Raw genomic sequence first — 21,999 nt, 5'->3', positions numbered from 1 at the left:
ATCTCTTCTGTGCTTTTCTCTTCTTGTCTTCTCATTTATTTTCATCTAATCATCTCATCTTGTCTCTTCAAATCTTGTCCATCTCGTGAAATCTTGTCTCTTCTCTTCTCTTCTATTCTCTTCTTCTCTTTTGCTTCTTTTCTTATCTCATTTTCTTCTCGAATCATCGTTTAATCTCTTCTCATCTTGACTAATATTGTCTCATTTTTATCTCTTCATTGTTTTTTGATGTTTGTCTTTACTCTTCCCGCCAAAACATGTCTCATTTGTCTCTTCTTTTCTGTACTTTTCTCCTCTGTTCTCTTTTTGACTTCTGTCTGTTCTATTTCTATCTCATCTAATCTTGTCTCATTTCATCTTCTCTATTCTCATCTAATCTTCTCTCCTCTTGTCTTGTCTTTTATTCTCATCTATACATGTCATTTGTCTCATCAAATCTTGTCTCATCTTATGTGATCTTTTCACATCTTGTCTCTTCTCTTTTTCTTCTTATCTTATCTCCCTTTCTTCTTGAATCATCATTTAATTTCGTCTTATCTCATCATATCTCATATTGTCTCATTTGTTTCTTCTTTTCATTGTTTTTTCATGCTTTGTCTCTTCTTTTCTACTTTTCTCCTCTGTTTTCTGTCTTTGACTTTTGTCAGTTCTATCACAATCTCATTCAATCTTGTCTCACTTTATCTCTTCTATTCTCATCTTACATTGTGTCCTCTCTTCTCAAGATGTCTCATTTCATCTCATCTATTCTGTGCTTCTCTTCTCTGATGTCTACTTTTCTCCTCTTATCTTTTGTTATTCTCCTCTAATTATCTAATTTGGTCTCATCTTTGTCTCATATTATCTCCTCTTTTCTTTCTGACCTCATCTAATATTGTCTTTTCTCGTGTCATCTTGTCTCATTTCTTCTTCTCTTCACTGATTTTTCCTAATTTTGTCTCCGTTTCTAGTGGGTTTACCTTTCCTTCTGTCTCTTTTATTCTCATCACATCTCCCTTTCTCTTATTTTCTCTCTCTCTTCTACTCTCCTCTTTGTTGTGCTTTTTTCCATGTTGTCTACATTTCTCATTTTGTCTCTCCTTTTCTTTTATTGTTATCTAATCATCTCATTTCGTCTCATTTGTTTCTTCTTTTCATTGCTTTTTTATGCTTCTGTTCTGTACTTTTCTCCTCTGTTTTCTCTCTTTGACCTTTGTCAGTTCTACCACAATCTCATCTAATCTTGTCTCACCTCATCTCTTCTATTCTCATCTGATATTATGTCCTCTCTTCTCAAATCATCTAATTTCATCTCATCTATTGTCTACTTTTCTCCTCGTGTCTTTTCTGTTATTCTCAATAAATCATCTAATTTGGTCTCATCTTTGTCTCATTTTGTCTCCTCTTTTCTTTTCTAACCTCATCTAATATTGTCTCTTCTCATGTCATCTTGTCTCATTTCCTTTTCTCTTCATTGCCTTTTTCATGCTTTCTGTCTCCTTTTCTAGTGTTGTCTTACCTGTTCTTCTGTCTCTTCAATTCTCATCACATCTCCCTTTCTCTTATTTTTCTCTTTCTCTTCTACTCTCCTCTTTGCTGTGCTTTTTTCCATACTGTCTACATTTCTCATGTTGTCTCTCCTTTTCTTTTATTTTTATCTAATCATCTCATTTTGTCTCATTTCGTCCATTTGTTTCTTCTTTTCATTGCTTTTTCATGCTTCTGTTCTGTACTTTTCTCCTCTGTTTTCTCTCTTTGACCTTTGTCAGTTCTACCACAATCTCATCTAATCTTGTCTCACCTCATCTCTTCTATTCTCATCTGATATTATGTCCTCTCTTCTCAAATCGTCTCATTTCATCTCATCTATTGTCTACTTTTCTCATCTTGTCTCTCCTTTTCTTCTATTGTTATCTAATCATCTCATTTGGTCTCATCCTGTCTCCTCTTTTCTTATCTTCATTGCTTTTTTCATGCTTTCCATCTCCTTTTCTTGTGGTTTTACCTTTTCTTTTCTTTTATTCTCATCACATCTCCCCTTCTTTTAATTTGTCTTTCTCTTCTACTCTCCTTTTTCTTTTCTTCCATTGTTATCTAATCATCTCATTTGGTCTCACCTTGTCTCATGTTTTCTTGTCTCATCGTACGTCATCTTGTCACGTCTCGTCTCTTCTCCTCTGTTTTCTTCTTTTCTCACTTCTCATTTTTTCTCATCTCTTCTCATCTCATTTCATTCAGTCTCATCTCTTTTTATTTCATTTATTTTCATTTCATTTTATTTCATTCTCTTTTTTATTTTCTTGTCTCATTCTTTCTTATTTGTCTTTATCTAGTCTTGTCTCATCGTATATCATCTTTTCACGTCTTGTCTCTTCTCTTCTGTTTTCTTATTTTCTCACATCTCCTTTTTTCTCATCTCATCTCATTTTGTCTAATCTCTTTTTATTTCATCTTGTCTCCTTTTTTGCTTATCTCCATTGCTGTTTTTCTTACTTTTTTATTAGCATTTCTAGACTTCTTTCTCTTTTATTCTCATCCCATTTCCCCTTTCCTCATATTGTTTCTCTCTTCTACTTTTCTCAATGCTTTGCTTTTTCCATGATGGCTACTTTTCTCCCCCATCTCATTTCATTTTGTCCTGTCTCTTCCCATCACCCTCTTGTCTTGTTTTCTTCTTTTATCTCTCCCTTTTGTCTTGTCTTTTATTGTCTCTTATTTTCTCCTCCTTTTCTCCTTTTATATCTTCTCCTCTATTCTTATCTCATCTCCTTATTTGGTCCTTTCTCATCTTGTCTTGCCCAATCTCACCTCTCTTCTCTTTTCTACTGAGTCATTCTCTCTCCCTCTCTCTTTTCCTGACCCAATGCCTTCCGATGTCCCTCGAGCCTTTTTGCTTTTCTAGCCGTTCTCTAACCGTAATCAATTTTGTTGTAAATTGAAGACCACTCCACTAATTTGGATGCGGTTGTGAGCCACCGTCCTCCGAGAATGATTTGGTGGAATTAGGCCTGACATGGAAGCCCCTCAATGTTTGATCCCGTCTATAAAGAATCAAAGCTCATCTCACATGGAGGTGACTCTGGGGAGCAAGCAGCAGCTGCCAGCTCTGGAACATTACAGGATCAATTACGGCATAGTTTATTACGTAGGACAGAGAAGAAATGGATGCGCTCGCAAGGCTTCTTGGCATGTTGCAAGCAGCCACGTGAAAATAAAACCTGCAAGGTTGAGAGAAACACGTTTTTTCAGGTTCAACCTTGCATTGAGCAAGTTAAAGAAAGAAATAAAAAAACACACAATTGCTAGTGAATGATAGCCACTTCAAATACAGTGAGTTTTTATACACTGCTAGGTAAGTAACTGTAACAGATTAGCTTTGTTGGTCTCATCTCGCTTTAAAAAGCCTCATCCCATTCAGCAAAAATAAGCAATTAGCCTCTCTTTGCACCTCTGTTTTGTGTTTCGTAGCATCAGCTTTCACTGTTGCCAAATTCTGCTGTGCATATTTTGGTCCAAGGCTTTTTTTTTAAGTTGACCTGTGAGGAAAACAAAGAGTAAAACTTGCTTCTGGATGACAATCGAATGCATCGGAAGTCTAGAATATTCAGTACAAAAGTAGCTTTTACTGGGTCATGTTGGCTAGTTAGTGAGCTATCTAAGGCACTCAGGCAGTATTATTACCTCTTTCCCCGGGGCTAATGGGGTTATTCAGGCTGACAGTAGCCCTAATTCCAAATGTATGGTATTTTTTTTCTCTCTTTTTCTTGCTCTCTCTCTCTCTCTCTCTCTCTCTCTCTCTGTTTCATATATCATTTTTGTCCTGATCCTGATTGCATTCTAAATGAAGTCCTGTTCTTGTGTTGTGAAAATTGTGAATATTTCAATACTAGCTGAAATTAAATAAAAGCAAACATTCAGAATATGAGAATGTTAACCTTGTAAGGTGAGGATTCTATTCCAAAAAGAATTCCAAATATGAGTAGATTATTGCATTTTATGGTAAAAATATGAACGGTTCTTTCCTGTGCAATTGCAGGACATTGCTGCGTGATTTCTAAGACATTTTTTAACATGCTGTTGCTATGAGGTTGCGCTATGAGCCCATTTGATTGTCAAAAATCACAAGTAGCATACTGTTGCATAAAAGTGTAATTTCACCTAATTTTTTCTTTTACTCTCTCCACATCCAGCAAACTTGCCAATCAATGGCATCATTGTTGGTCATTGAAATTAAATGCAACAGTGAAATACAGCCATTTTAGTATGTCTTGCATTAAATTACTATTTCAATCTTTCTACTTTTAAATGTTATATTAATGTCATTATTCGTGAAGCTTACTAGCATTTTCTTTGAAAACATTGTTTCACCAAACCTTTTTTTTTTCTCAACAAGAAAAGCAGCACTATATATTTTTCTAACGTTTACATTAATTCTTATGGCATTGTATCAGTTCATGCATTTCCTGGAAATCCATTACCTTGGAGTTGCAAGAGACTGTTTAAACAGCTGTTATATTAGTATCCCATATTAAATCCGATATTTACCAATATATGCAAATTAAACATGACATACAAGTTCATATTTGGGCTTCCATGTATAAAATATATGCCAAATATGCCACATATATTTAAAAATATTACAAAAATGTCTGTTTACATACAGTATATATTTATTTGTAACCATTGGAATTACAAATATGTACATAATATGTACATATATGTTTAAATACTTGAGCTATAATTTTATATTTGGGTTTCCATAAATAAAATATATGCCATATTTGCAACATATACTTAAAAATATTACAAAAATGTCTGTTTATATACAGTACAGTATATTTATTTTTAACCAACGAAATTACAAATGCGTACTGTTGAAGTCAGAATTATTAGCCCCCAATTTCTGTTTAACAGAGAGAAGATTTCTTCAACACATTTCTAAACATAATAGTTTTAATAACTCATTTCTAATAACTGATTTATTTTATCTTTGCCATGATGACAGTAAATAATATTTACTAGATATTTTTCAAGACACTTCTATACAGCTTAAAGTGACATGTAAAGGCTTAACTAGGTTAATTAAGTTAACCAGGCCGGTTAGGGTAATTAGACCCTTTCTATAACGTTATTTGTATAAAGTTATTGTATAACAATGGTTTGTTTTGTAGACTATTGAAAAAAATATAGCTTAAAGGGGCTAATAATTTTAACCTTAAAATCTTTTTAAAAAATTAAAACTACTTTTATTCTAGCTGAAATAAAACCAAATAAGATTTTCTCCAGAATAAAAAATATTATCAGACATACTGTGAAAATTTCCTTGATCTGTTAAACATCATTTGGGAAATATTTAAAAAAGAAAAAAAAAACATTCAAAGGGGGCTGATAATTCTGACTTCAACTGTATATATATATATATATATATATATATATATATATATATATATATATATATATATATATATATATATATATATATATATATATATATATATATATATATATGCTCAAATATTTTTGCTATAATTTTATATGTGTGTTCATATATGGCCATATATAAAAACATATCAACATATATATGATTCCATTGTTCAAAAAACCTAAAGATCTGTTTAAATGAAAATTTTTGAATATTTTGAAATATGTTTCACATTTGGGCTTCCATATATAAAATAAATGGCATATATGCAACATATATTAAAAATGATTATAAACATGTATGTTTACATACAACATATTTATTTTTCAACCATTGGAATTACAAATATGTACATATATGTTTAAATATCTGAGCTATAATTTAAAATGTGTTCAAATATGACCATATATAAACACATTCTGTGGTAGGAGGGTTGACTCGTACATCTGTCTAGCTCGTCGCCATGTTAGAACCCTTATGAACACATTCATTCATTCACTTCCCTTCGGCTTAGTTCCTTATTTATTAGGGGTCCCCACAGCGGAATGAACCACCAGCTATTACGGCATATGTTTTATGCTGCAGATGCCCCTCCAACCATTGGAATTACAAATATGGACACATATATGTTCAAATATTTGAGCTATAATTTTAAATATGTGTTCATATATAGCCGTATATGAACAAAGATGAATATATAAATATATATGATTCCAATGGTAGAAAAAATATGTAAATGACAATTTTTGCAATATTTTGAAATATATGTTTTAAATATGACATATTTGTTATATATGTCAGATATGCATTTCCATATATCAAATTTCTCTAACCAAATAAACAAATTGCAATTCCCGTTTGTGCCACTTGTGCTACAGAAATGGCACAGTTCCCCATTTTTATTATTTCATAAATATGGTAGCCAATTTATTCAGAAGATGCTGCACTTCCCAACCCCAGTTTGTGCAAACTTTCTGTTTTCTCTGCTCTGTTTTCTCTCCTCCATTTGGGCTGGTGTTTTTCGTGTTCTGCATGGGTGCTCACAGTGGACGGGCAGTGGCAGGAGTGGAGCGCGTGGAGCGATTGTTCAGTGACCTGTGCCAACGGGACACAGCAGAGGAAGAGGCAGTGCTCAGCGGCTGCTCATGGAGGATCAGAGTGCAGAGGACACTGGGCCGAGAGCAGAGAGTGTTCAAACCCAGAGTGCACAGGTAAGGTGCACGCTTCCTTCTTAGCAGCTCAAATAGCAGTCTTGGTGTATAATAGGCTATACTGTATGCACAGCAAGTGTTTTTCAGCCATCAATAAACTTCTGGTGAAAGGTTGATGTGACTATTTTCAATTGACAGCATTGATAATGTATTTTAATTCCAATATAATCAGTTAAATAGACTTAAGGCCGTTTAAATGCAAGTGCCATTGGAAGTGCAGAAACTCTAATGAAAATACTGTGGTAAAATAAATTTCCATATTTGAAAGACATGGTTTGAAATAGGGTTGGGTCGATAGACGATCACGATGCTGAGCCGGCATCACGATCCTCGGCCCCCGTTGCAGCAGCAACCCCCTCGCAAAAAATACACACTATACTAATATGTCTTAGTTTTAAAATTGGATTTTAGAACGAGAATAATCTACGCCCACAATGGCGTTTCATCTAGCTTTTCTGAAAAGCCCTCCTTCCACACTATACCGCTGAAAATGCACATCACGTGACCATACACATACATTCATGCAGCGTATACACGCGCCTGAGCTCCAGCAGTCAGCGGGTGCTTTGAGCACAGAACCCCAGAGAGCAGTGCACGTCAGACAGTTTATCAAGGATGTACCATTGACTCGCGTCTCACTATAGTTGTTAAACGTAATATTTAATTAATCTTGTCTGTTGTATAGTTTTTTACATGGGAAATACATTTTGTTTAGCTTTACGGTCGCATAAATGTGCCTACATAGCATTATCATAAGACATATTTAAATAAGTGTATCGCTCGCATACACACAGCCCACTTACCTCAGTTGCAGACTACAAAAATGAGGCGTGAGGGACAGGTCTATATGCCTGCAAGTTCCGTCACGGACACAGAACAACATTCAGTATTTTTCTTTTGTCATGAAGTACAGCAAAAAGCAGCCCATACAGTCACATATGCTATACATTTTAAGCAGGAGTGTAAATATTGCAGTTATGACATAGAGTTAAATGTGTTCAGATGAAGAACAAAACGTTGAAAAATCTATTGATCGTGTTACAATGTTAATATTTATGTACTTTTTTACACATTTATTCACACGTTTGAATTACTGAGAGCAGGAAAGAGACAGGCTGCACTGGTAAGCTGTATCTGCATAATATCATTTAATTAAAATAAACAACCAACAAATTAATGTCTTGACAGTCTTTACAACTGAAGGCATTATCTACACACAATATGAGTCCCCAATTAGAAAAATACTACAAGCTATAAATACTATTCATGAAAATACTTAAATAACAGACAAATCCAAATGCCCAATGCAAGCAAGCTCTGCGTTCCAGACCAGTTGACCTCAATGCCGGATAATGTTTCCAACACGGTCTGTAGTCCCATTTAGCAACTTAATAGCAACTGTGTTTTTAAAGAAGCGTAACCGATTTAAAAAATCAAGAGTGTGATGTAACTGATGTCGTAGTGTTTTATGTCGTAGAAAAAAGTGTAAAAATATCTTGAGTTTGTGTTGCCACAAACTTTATATAAGCAATTTAACTGGAATCCCATTGAAAAAAAAAACCCATTAACTTTGGGACGAGGGAACCGGAACTGCTAAAATACTAAATCGCTTCCAGGTTCTTGTATACAAATTGATGTCTCCACTCTTTAAGTTGCTGAAATAAGCACAAATGTCAGGGCATGTCAAAACATTTTAGAGGCCCCAAAATCACCTCAGAACCCAAAGGGTTAATAATATGCATTGCTAAAAACTTAATTTGGACATATTTAATGTCGATTTCTTAATATTTATATATATTTTTAACTCCTCAGATTCCAGATTTTCATATAATATAATATAATATAATATAATATAATATAATATAATATAATATAATATAATATAATATAATATAATATAATATAATATAATATAACAATATAATACAATATAATATAATATAATATAATATAATACAATATAATATAATATAATATAATATAATATAATATAATATAATATAACAATATAATACAATATAATATAATATAATATAATATAATACAATATAATATAATATAATATAATATAATATAATATAATATAATATAATATAATATAACAATATAATACAATATAATACAATATAATATAATATAATAAAATAATACAATGCAATATAATATTATAATAATACAATACAATACAATACAATATAATAATATAATATAATGTAATAGCATGGTGTAATATAATATAATAATACAATATAATATAATATAATATAATATAATATAATATAATATAATATAATATAATATAATATAATATAATATAATATAATATATTTTATTCATTCATTCATTCATTTTCTTTTCGGCTTAGTCCCTTTATTAATCTGGGGTCGCCACAGCGGATTGAACCGCTAACTTATCCAGCATATGTTTTACGCAGTGGATGCCCTTCCAGCTGCAACCCGTCTCTGGAAAACATCCATACACACTCATACACTACAGACAATTTAGCCTACCCAATTCACCTGTACTACATGTCTTTGGACATGTGGGGGAAACCGGAGCACCTGGAGGAAACCCACGCGAACACGGGGAGAACATGCAAACTCCACACAGAAGAGCCAACTGACCCAGCCGAGGCTCAAACCATCGACCTTCTTGCTGTGAGGCGAACCTACTGCGCCACTGCGTCACCCTATAATATGACATGATATGATATAATATTATATATATATATTAATATTATATATTATAAATAACCCTTGGAGGTTATATAATATTAGATACTGCTATATATATATATATATATATATATATATATATATATATATATATATATATATATATATATATATATATATAGCATTATCTAATATTATATAACCTTCAAGGCGCTTAAGTGTCCACATACATGGACAGCACATTTTAGCTTTTAAGTGGCTATTTAAAATACTTTGAATGTTTTATATTTTGTGACAGACATACAGTGTCATCCTGTAACTGTTTTGCAGCATATGAAATGTCCCAAACCCTATTATTAACTGTACAAAAAGAGAAAAAAATTGTTTTTACTCTAAGTTAAAAAAATGTCTTTGTTAAATATGCATTAAAAAAAATCAGGAAAAAGTGTTTTATGTAAATTCGGACCACGAGTCCACATACTGTATATGGACATAATTTTTCTCTAAAAGTACATCATATCAAACGATGATACTTAGGTTTTTATTCTAATTAGATTCTAATAAGCCTAAATAGCAAAGAGAAATAAAAACTGCATGTAAAAAAACACCTTGCGCCTTAATACATTCGAGCTTTAATACAGAGAAAAGTCTCTAAAACTTTGATGGATTTCATGGAGCATTTAAGACGCATTGATTTTAACCCCAGGCTAACGATGACATCATGTGAGCAGTCGAGAGCTCGGTTAGTCAGGTGTGTGTGAGTTCTGCATGTCAGTCTGTGTTTATAAACCATGATGGAGGGTCTCGTATAAGAGTGTATACTCGGTGCGCCTGCCAGGTCCTCCTTTTAAACACACAGGGGCTCCTCAGCATGACGCTTGTAAGCTGTAAGACGCTTCATGATAACAGAGTCTGGGTGGGTTTGAAGCTGCTTACGGGGGGTGGGGGGTGGGGGGGGACATGCTGCGTTGTAGCATCAAAGATAAAATGGAAGATGATTTGTTTATCATGTGCTCAACCGCAGCACATGAAAAATGTATGCTACATTAATATTTATTATTTTTAGAGTCTGAAATATCTATATGTTACTTTTGCGTTTGTTTGTTTTTTGTGTTCTGCATTTAAAATGTACATCTGACAGGATGACGATGGCATCATTGTGAACTGTACATGTTGTTTGTTAAACTGCGGTGTGGTGCTGTTTTTGATGTGTTTGAACAAATTTGTATTTTAGTTTGAATCCTTTTAGTACATCAAGATAAAAAATATACACATTAAAATAAAATTGGGAAAAAGATTAATATCGATCAATCGTATCCAAAAATAAAAGTTTGTTTGGACGTTACGTGTGTTAGTGTAAACATAACTTTGTGAATTTAGTGGCTAATTCATATGAATTTGTACAATTTCATTCATACAATTTAGTAAGATTTGCTTTTCCCCTAATGACGGTTGGGTTTAGGGACAGGGTTGGGTGTCATGCCTTCTTTTTAAAATCGTACATTTTCATATGACTGAACTTGTACAAATTCTTACGAATTAGCCACTAAACGGTTACATAGATATTTACATTTATATTTCATTTGTATCATATATACATATATTTATATCTTAATATAAATAAGGATTTTCTCAAAAATATGCATGTGTGTGTATATATTTACATAATACATATACATATATTATATGTCAAAACATTTCTTTTTGATGTGATTAATTACAATGATTTTTTTGCCCAGCACTAAAAATATGATTTCCTTGTCAACAAGCTGAAATAAGTTAAATGTTTTATGTTTTATTTTTTCAGTTAAATTATTTGTAATAAACATGCTTTTATTTCTTTGTTAACTACTATTTAATAAAATCATGGTGCAATTAGAATTTTGAGAAATTGTGGGAGGGGTCTCAAATTGAAAAAAATTAAATAAAATGGTTGACGTGGTATACATATATATATATACATACATATATATATATATATATATATATATATATATATATATATATATATATATATATATATATATATATATATATATATATATATATATATATATAAAGGGAGATGCAGTGGCGCATGAGATAGTAGCCTCATAGCAAGAAGGTCGCTAGTTTGAGTCTTGGCCGGGTCAGTTAACGTTTTTTTGTGTGAAGTTTGCACGTTCTACCTGAGTTTACTCTGGGGGCTCCGGTTTCCCCCACAGTCCAAAGGCATGCGGTACAGGTGAATTGGGAAGGCTAAATTGTCCGTAGTGTATTAGTGTGAGTAAGTGTGTATGGATGTTTCCCAGAGATGGGTTGCAGCTGGAAGGGTATCCGCTGTGTAAAACATGTGCTGGATAACTTGCCGGTTTATTCCGCTGTGGCAACCCCGGATTAATAAAGGATATATGTGAAGATATATGATACAAATATGAAAACAAAAATCTAATAAAATCAAATTGCACATGATGACAAAAATGTAAGTTCAGCAAGTTTCATGGTTATGATTTTATTAATTAAATCAGGAGCAAATTCTGCCTAAGTTCCAATTTTATTAAATATCATTTCAGTACATCAATATGCAAAAAACAAACTAAGCTAAAATAAGATTTCCTTGTCAACAAGCTGAAATAAGTTATAAGTTGAAATATTGTTTTTTGTTTTTTTGTTTTCTAATGTTTAGAAAGTTTTTGTTAACTATGATCATATGGTACAATTGAAATGTTGAGGGAAAAAATCTTAAATCTTAATTAAAAAAATTATCATATTTAGTTTACATTTAAATGTAAATTTATTTACTATATATCTGATATAAAAATGAAAACAAAAATATAATATAAAAACAAAGTGCTCATAAAGACAAATATCAGAAGAATATTATTATTTTATGAATTAAATCAAAAGCAAATTATCTCAGAACACTTAATAAATTACTAAAACCATTCGATGTACATAAAAAAATACTGCTGAAATTCTACATTTAATATGTACTTTTCTTCTAATATTTTTAACTTGAATGTTTATAAAAGTAACTGAACCGTTTTTAATTGAGACACAATTTTTTAAAAAATTTTTTTAATTTTTAAAAAAAAATTTATTTAATTTTTGAGACACAAATTCTGCCTTTATAATTATTTACATATTTAAATAGAATCATATTCAGCATTCAAAATGTAGTGATTTTGGCATTGCACTGTGATATTTAAAGGGATAATTAACTCAAAAATGTTAATTTTGCCATCATATACTCATTATTCGACACTTTTTAAATTTATTTCTATAACACAAAATGTTAAAGAATTTACTAAAGAAACAGGTTTGGAACCACTTGAGTGTGAGTAAACAGAACAAATTTTTTGGGGTGAACTATCTCTTAAAATTTCTAGTTGTATAACTTATGTATTTATTTAACCACAATATTGCATAGTGACAAAACAGTAACAAATGAAACTATTCACAATGTTTATTATTACGATGGAAATGGACATTCATATTGTAATCACTGTTCTTACTGTAAAGCTGAAGGTCATCTAAATGGAAGCCCTTACATTAATAGTAATGATGATGAATATTTTGCCTTTGACTGCTAGAATATTTATTTCCTTGAATGCTTGTACAAGTTGGCATATTGTAACTCGACTGTTTGACACGTTTATTGAAGCGCCTTGATTAAAGGCTTTTATATGAAGCTGCGTAGAGGTCAAATGCTGTTCCTCCCGCTGCTTTTATACAGGTTTGACCATATTTATTGATTTCAGAGTAACATTCCAGCGAGCCTCCACATAGTCTAAATGTTAATGTAAATGTGTCCTTGAGCACAAGGTACATTCAGCACAGGTGAATGCTGGTCTACAGGTGAACATGCCCTCGCTCACATATGATTTATAGCACGGCTGGGAGCAACATCTGTCTTTTTTTTTCTCACTTTTCCCTTTTCCAATGCCAAGAACCAATATTTTACTCCATTCATTAGATGCTCATAAAACATCCCGAAGCCCTTTTAAAACTTTACCATAAAATGTGTTTCAGGACTGGCAAAGCGAGGGAAATTATTATCCGAGTTGTAGGGCAACCGAGCGCTCGTAAAACACAGACAAATATCTGCTCATTGCGAGTGTGCCGCTAATGATTTTATTAATTAAACCAGGAGCGAATTCTGCCAAACGGTGGGTTTTAACTGCATCCCTGGTCTCCGGAGCATTTCAACATGACATGGAACGGGATGCTTTTTAATGCAGCAAACTTTTTTAATGCAAACGCATGAGTTTTATAATGTTCTGCGCTGTAATTCTTCAGCTTTCATGGAATACGGTTGGAAAAACTTTCAAGGGTGTTCATTCACATGAAGCTTCAATGTCATTATCGAGCTCGAGAGGTGGACTGTGAGAGATGATGAGCAGAATAAGATGATATCTTCTTGGCTCGTGATGCAGGCCGAAATCATAAATCATAAATCTTGTTTGTTCATTTGGCCGGAGGAAAACTGGGCCTCTGACTGAGCCCGCTTTCCCTCAAGGTTGTTATTTATTTATTTATTTTCACTCCATTTTTGTCACCTGATGAGCTGCTTGCCACTGCCACCTTCGGCTTGCATAGTTGGAGTTTATGACACTTAGCTTTCAGTTATTCTATCAGACAGACTTCACTGAATTGAGCTGCATATGACGCTGTTGTCTCTGTAGCGCAGTTTTATGCCGTAATTTTTTTAAAATAATTTCGCCACATCAACGTTTATTAAAAACATAGAAAACTGCCTTATCGTTTATTCTCCCTCATGTGGTTTTAAATTTGGTCCGTCTATGCCTACTGTACTGTATATAGATATATTTTTTTTTAATTAGATAAAATGGTAACACTTTATTTTGATGGTCCTATTGCACAACTACATGCCAATTACTTCTCAATTGATTATTAGACTGTCTGCTTAATATCTGTTGATACTGCTCCTTTAACAGACATTTAACTGACTATAAGAAACTTTGCAAGTACATGTCAGCTTACACTAACCCAAACCCCAACCCAAACCCTAACAGTCTACTTATAATCTATTGAGAATTAGTTGACATGTAGATGCAATGTCACTTAAATTCAACAACATACGTTAAAGGGACCATCAAAAAAAATGAAACCAGTAAAATAAAAAATAAATGACAATAAAATGTCTAAAATATAACATTAATATTATTATTAAATGATCACATTTGGACTCCTGGCATTCAGTAGAAATCAGCACTCCTGTGATATTGCACTTACTGCTAGTGTGACTGATATGGGGCATTTACTGTATGCCTTAAAACCGCATTCTATAGGCTCCAACAACTTCTATAGTTGTTGGGCTGCATGATATGAATCCCCAGGGTTTTTAGGGTAATGGGAAACCTGGAAAAGTCATGGAATTTTGACATGGCATTTTCCTTGAAAAGTTTTGGAAAAACTATAAAGTTTCAGAAACGTCATGGATTTGTTTACAAAAATCTTTATAGTTGAATATATTTTAAGGTGAAATTTCTTATAAAGTATTTTCTGCATGGGGTAGCAGTTTCAGCTTCTCTCCTGCTTCACTCTCTTTCATTGTAATTGAGGGAACATTTTGAGTGCCACGTTTTAGTGCGCTGTTTTATACTTAAACAGTTTATGTTTAAGTTTATCCCTAAACTGAATTTTGACAAATGTTTCAAGGCAGAGATCATAGCCTAATATAATCATTATTACGTTTAATTGGTAACCTAACGAAATCACTGGCTTTTGGTTTCACTTCAACAAGTGTTACATTTTACCAAAGAGGGCGGCACAGTGGCTAAGTGGTTAGCATGGTTATACAGTTGAAGTCAGAATGATTAGCCCGCCTGAATTATTAGCCCACCTGTATATTTTGATCCCCAATTTCTGTTTAATTTTGTTTAATTTCTAAGAACTTTTTTTTTTTTACTTTGTTGTGATGAAAATACATTATATTTTACTAGATAATTTTCAAGATACTACAATTCAGCTTAAAGTGCAATGTAAAGGCTTAACTAGGGTAACTAGGCAGGTTAGGGTAATTAGGCAAATCATTGTGTAATGATGGTTTGTTCTGTAGACTATCGAAACAAAATATTGCTTAAGGGGGCTAATATTTTTTACCTTAAAATGGTAAAAAAAAAAACTGCTTTTATTCTAGCCAAAATAAAACAAATAAGACTTTCTCCAGAAGACAAATATTATCAGACATACTGTGAAAATTTCCTTGCTCTGGTAAACACCATTTGGAAAATATTTTAAAAAGAAAAGGCTAATTATTTTGACTTCAACTGTATATACTGTATTATTTAAAGTGCTATCTAAATAAACATGACATGATCTGAACATCTGTATATCTGTTTTCCAGCTAACGGTCAGTGGAACGCCTGGGCAGCATGGAGTGGTTGCTCTAAGTCCTGTGATGGTGGTTGGCAGCGGCGGGTTCGTGTGTGCCAGGGCCTGGCAGTGACGGGGCAGCCGTGCGAGGGCAGTGGGGAGGAGGTGCGCAGATGCAGCGAGCAGCGTTGCCCAGGTAATCCTGTCAATAATTGAGCCCCAAGAGTCAATTATATCAGAATGGGCAGAGGGGTGAATGAGAGATGGATGCACAGATAATTATCTTCACTATTGAGAAAGCCATATCCGGATCATTACTCGTGCGCGAAATAATGAATATATACCATAATTGCATGTTCCAGCAAGGAATGGTCAACACAATTTTGACCAGTAATGGGTGTTTAATGTCACATAAATGATGTCATCCTACTGTCGTGTATTAGAAACTGTCTCCATGGAAACAGTGCTTTATGCATGTACACATATTTTCATCTGCACACATAAGCATGCTCCACGTGCAGTTATATAAACTCTTGATGTAACGGTTTCTTATTATTTGACTGACTCATACTTTAGAATGCTTGAAATTTGTTGTGCAATCAAGCATATATATATATATATATATATATATATATATATATATATATATATATATATATATATATATATATATATATATATATATATATATATATATATATATATATATTTTATATATATATTTTATATATATATATATATATATATATATATATATATATATATATATATATATATATATATATAATGATGATGATAATATCTTTGAATTTTCATATAATATTTTAATATTTTTTTTAATTAAATGTCATTTTATTTATTTAGTATTTTATTTATGTTTATAATATAATATTATATAATATAATAAATTTAAAAAATAATATAATATAATATAATATAATATAATATAATATAATATAATATAATATAATATAATATAATATAATATAATATAATATAATATAATATAATATAATATAATATAATATAATATAATACAGGCGTCATGGTGGCGCAGTGAGTAGCACAATCGCCTCACAGCAAGAAGGTTGCTGGTTCAAGCCTCGGCTGGGTCAGCTGGCATTTCTGTCTCGAGTTTGAACAGTGAGAAACTGTATGAGTCCGAATAAAAAACAGCAAGCAAGGCAGTGTGGATTGCGTCAGCGCGCACACACATAAAGGTAGTCACCTTAGACCAATCAGCTTTCTTACATTTACAATCACTCTCATTGGTTGGTGATTATTATTGTGCACGCAGTGAGCAGCAAAAATAAATACTGCCATAGTGGCCTACCTAAATAATAATTGTATTTTCAAAATGCCACAGGCAGTCAAGCAATCGTCTTTTTTTTTTTTAAACCACGAGTAAATCTTATAATGAGCCTGATCAAGAGAAGATGAAAATGCGCCCCTGGATTAGGATAACAGGAATGCAGAAGCAAAGCGATCTCAAGTCAGCCAGAAAACTTGACAGAAGAGATAACTGTGGGCTCTTCTTAAACATTGGACTGAGTGAGTCATTTTCGCTTGGCACATAATAGTCAAGTGAGCTAAATGTCAGTAGTGTTAATAAACTGGATATTGATGTTTCATATGATTTATGTTGGTAGCTACATGTTTGTTTGTTTGTTTGTTTTTTACCCATTGTTTACCCATAACATTATATTGTACAAAACAATAATTTTTTTTGTATTAACTGCTTAGTAATGTCATATTCCGGGAAAACTGAAATTGTGTGGCGGACGTCGGTCATGATAACTTAATTTTTGAAATTATTGAATTTTTTTTTATTTTTACTTTTATTATTATTTTGCATGCAGTGAGCAGCGAAAATAAATACTGCCATAGTGGCCTACCTAAATAATAATTGTATTTTCAAAATGCCAGAGGCAGTCAAGCATACAGTATATTATTTTTTTTAAAACCACGAGTAAATCTTATAATGAGCCTGATCAAGAGAAGATGAAACTGTGCCCCTGGATTAGGATAACAGGAATGCAGAAGCAAAGCGATCTCAAGTCAGCCAGAAAACTTGACAGAAGAGGGCTCTTCTTGAAGATAAGACTGAGTAATTTTCGCTTGGCACATAATAGTGAAGTGAGCTAAATGTCAGTAGTGTCAATTAACTGGATATTGAGGTTTCTTACGATTTATGTTTGTAGCTACATGTTTTTTTTACCCATTGTCGACCCATAACATTATATTATAAAAAACAATTAAAGACCAATGAGAAATTAGCAATTTTTTTATTTGCATTAACCGCTTAGTGACGTCATGTTCTTGCAAAACTGAAATTGTGTGGAGGACGTCGGTCATGGTAACTTGAATTTAATTTTATTATTTAATTTTTTATTTTTTTTACTTTTATTATTATTTTGCATGCAGTAAGCAGCGAAAGTAAATAATAGCATAGTGGCCTACCTAAATAATAATTGTATTTTCAAAATGTAATCTTTTTTTTGTATTAACTGCTTAGTAACTTCATGTTCCGGGAAAACTGAAATTGTGTGGCGGTCGTCGGTCATGATAAATTTTATTTTCTGGTTTTGTTCCGGAAATTATCCATTTACAAATTAAGCACTGATAGTAGTTGTAATAGTAGTTCATTAAAAAATCGTAGTAAATTACAGCAAAATTCAGATCTCAGCAATGTGAAATCAACTTGTGCTCCACTTTCCACTCTCATTCACTTGTCCTCCCTCAAAAATCCTATCAAGAATAACTGTCACCAAAAAAAGAGTCATTCTAAATGTATGCTTTGTATTCCTCACCCAAAGCTCCTTATGAAATCTGCCCTGAGGACTATGCCGTGTCCATGCTGTGGAGAAGAACTCCCTCTGGAGAGCTGGCCTTCAACAGGTGTCCACCCAACGCCACGGGTAAGAAAAGCTGAAGAGCACTCAGCCAAACACAAAGACACAAAGCCCCAATAGAAGAGCATCAGCAATGCTTTCAAAAGAAAGGAAAACAGCACAGCTTATGCTTTTTGTTCTCCCTTTCTTCGGCAGTGCATTTATTTCAATGATGTCGAAATTATTCATAAATTCAAAAGGCTACAATGACAAATGTTTCTGACTAGTATGTTCTACACCGCTGTGACTGCCTTTAAATGGCTTATGCTGTGTGTACCTAGAGATTTTTGTCATTTGCATACCATTGAACCCTCCAGCATTCCGTCAACATCTTTCTGTGAAGGAGGGAAATGTAAAGAAAGAGAGTGAAACCGTTTCTTTGTTGAGATATACTGGTGCTTTTTCTTTCTCTCTCTCCTCTGACCAATCTGAGGTGTGAGCTTTACTGATTGTGGTCTGGAAATGGCAGAAGGTGCTGAACTGTTTTCTGTCGAGCTCCTGTAACCTCCTGCTATCTCCTGTAGTGAAGATGCTCCGCTACGCCACTACAGTGTCCTTGAAAGAGCAGGTGTTGGTGGAAAAATAACAAATGCGGGCACAGCGGACTCAGATAACAGAGAGCTGTCTGGTTTAAGTAGATCTAGGTGCACAGAGGCTGACAGCAAATGCGGATTAATGTCTTTTGTGGATGTATTTCAGTATGTGGGTGGACTGCCACCATAGGCCCGTATGTACTTTTTTTTCATTTTTTGGGGGGTTGAGAACATTTAATTATATCATTTATGCATAAAAGAGACTGTGTGTCAAGCCGTGGGTGGAATTAGTTAGATTTACATTGTTTGTTTTCCGCATAACCCACGTCGAAATTTCGGGTCGTGCTAAAGCTCTGGAGTGGGATCTGACGCCAGCAGCATGAAATGCTGGAAAATCTTCATTCATTATGAGGTTGGAATTAAATTAAACTCTGTCCCCGTTGCAACAAAACCGAATGAAAGCAACCCAAATCAAACGGTTGGAAGGAGTTGAAGCTTTTGGGGAGCGATTAATTGAGAACGATTGGCGATAAAACACGATGAGCATGAGAACTTTTCACTTTTGCTTTGTCCTATTTTTTGTGCACCGGCCTGATTGGATGAGATTTGTGGTGTGATCTTTGTGTAAGATTACATGCGGTTATAGGATTCTCTGAGGTGTTTTAATGGTGAGATCTGAGGTTGTCCACTTTTGATCTGGCTCTGTTGGAGTCTTGCATGATCTGTGGGCTGGATGTCCCTGCACAGTAAACCACACTGTTATGCTAGTTAATATAACTTGACATTACTTAAAATAGCAAGTTTTGGCATCAAAACTTAAACAGGTGTGTTTAACTTACTCATTAGGCAGAAAAAAAAATATTAATATTTTAATTTCTTTAAATGATTCACCATGTCTCTGTTTAAAATGATTGGTTACGCTTGAAATTTTGCCCGCGGCTGAACTATCATAGTACGATGCATCGTTTGGGAAAAGAACGATCGTTTAAATCACGTTAGTTGTAACATAAAACCTCCATAATGACTCTCTAAACGGGGTGGTAGCAACTTCTTAAGAGAATAACCCCTTCATTTCTTTGTGCAAATTATATTGTTTTATAATTTGCACAAAGGCATAAAAAAAATCCAGTATTAGTTTTGATAAAACATGCACTCGTTTGCCCTATTAATTGTAATATATGTAAACGACATTTATAGAGCCTGTGTTTACTTTACAGATATTTTTGAGAACATTACATATTCTGTTCTAAAACATAAAAATCACTTACAAAAGTTAACATGTATTCTAATATCATATATAAATCATATAAATAAATAAATAAATAAATGAGACAATTTATTATGAAATTTAATAATTCTTATTTATTTGGAAATGAAAAAAATCTTACTTTATTAATAATATTGTTAATAATAATGATGATGAGGATGATGATGATGATTATTATTATTATTATTATTATTATTATTATTATTATTATTATTATAAAGTAGGTCATTTAGTAGGTTTTAGAATTTGTCACATGCAAACCACTGCAGAAATGTTCTAACCAGCAGGTCCATGTCATATACAGTACAGATACTTAATAAATAACCCACTATAAATTAAAACCATTAACGTATGCTATGTTTTTTTAGTTAATAGTTAATACTGTATAGCTTTCGTCACGAGCCATGGCTGTGTTCAAAATGACACCAATGTTTTCAAAGTGCACTGCGAAGGGAGCACAATTGTAAACATGAAGAATGCTAAAACTGAACTGTAAAAAACTTTGAAAGCAAATTACACCTAAGAGAGATGACTTTAATTCTTTTTTTAAAAATCATTCCAAGTCTAAATGTTCAAACGTTCTGAGGGAATATGGCATAGGGGACTGGGAATAGAACACAGCCAGAACCTATGTTTCTAACTATAGCTCCAGGGGTGTAGTTGCAAGCATACAAGTTTGCGAATGTTTGTTGGAACATTGGATTTGGCAAATGGCAAATCAACAAACTATGTCCGTAATGATAGAACTTGTGACCTTAGTTGGCTAACGATGGTTTTCGGAAACGCACCCCAGATTGGTCAATATGTGTTATATGACCCAAGGTGGTCATTTTGCTTGTGATGCTGAATTTCGCTGAAGCGCAGCAAGAAAGATGCACAACCTGAACCCATCTGATGAAAGAGAAAAGTTAAATCAGTAAGTAGATATTTAAATGCTTATATACATTTTAGGCCCGTAGCCAGGGGGGTTCAGGTGGTTCGAAAGAACCACCCCTCAATTGCAAAGGTCCAGAATTTGTATCATACATGAGCTCATTTGTCCTATTTTGACTGCAACACCATCATAAATTGTGAAAATAACCCATTGAATAAGGCTTTAGGACCAAGCCGTATTCTCTGTTGACCGTCACATTGGTGTGAATTGAGCTAATCAGTTTTGGTCAGTGCAAACACTTATTTTTCATAAGTCATGACTCTTTTATTATTATTTTTTTTATATTTTATTTATATTATTATAATAAAATAATATTTAATTATTAATATGTATTTTAATTATTATTTTATTTTAATTATTCATTGGACCAAAATCTGACTGAGGAAGGTTGAATATGCTGGCCAGTTTGTTATTTGTCTAATAAATAACAATAGGCTAAAGTTTGTCACTAAAAATGTCACTAAATGCAGTATTTCAATAATAATTTTATATAAAATGTTGTGAGTTACTGCTAAAAGGTCCACATTTTGAAAAAAAAATCCCACTTCTTTCACCAGGCTGGCTACAGTCCCGCATTTTTCATAATTGATATACACGCAGGGGCGACATGATGGCGCAGTGAATATCACTGTCGCCTCACAGCAAGAAGGTCACTGGTTCGAGTCCCAGCTGGGTCAGTTGGCATTTCTAGGTGGAGTTTGCATGTCCTCTCTGTGTTGGTGTGGATTTCCTCTAGGTGCTCCGGTTTCCAAAGACATGCGCTACAGGT

The 21,999-nt window shown here is 33.2% G+C and overlaps 1 protein-coding gene across 1 annotated transcript in view; it reads left to right on the top strand.

Annotated features, from left to right (window-relative positions):
- Window positions 1-21,999, top strand: part of adgrb3 (adhesion G protein-coupled receptor B3) — a 368,994-nt gene that overhangs the window by 168,915 nt on the left and 178,080 nt on the right. The window contains exons 6-8 of the mRNA XM_056470574.1: window positions 6,448-6,612; window positions 15,637-15,801; window positions 18,422-18,523. Of these exons, the coding sequence (XP_056326549.1) occupies window positions 6,448-6,612; window positions 15,637-15,801; window positions 18,422-18,523 (432 nt within the window). The remainder of the gene's footprint in view (window positions 1-6,447; window positions 6,613-15,636; window positions 15,802-18,421; window positions 18,524-21,999) is intronic.

Source organism: Danio aesculapii, chromosome 13, assembly GCF_903798145.1.
Source record: "Danio aesculapii chromosome 13, fDanAes4.1, whole genome shotgun sequence".
NCBI classification, from domain to species: domain Eukaryota; kingdom Metazoa; phylum Chordata; class Actinopteri; order Cypriniformes; family Danionidae; genus Danio; species Danio aesculapii.
This window is presented reverse-complemented; position numbering and strand designations above follow the sequence as displayed.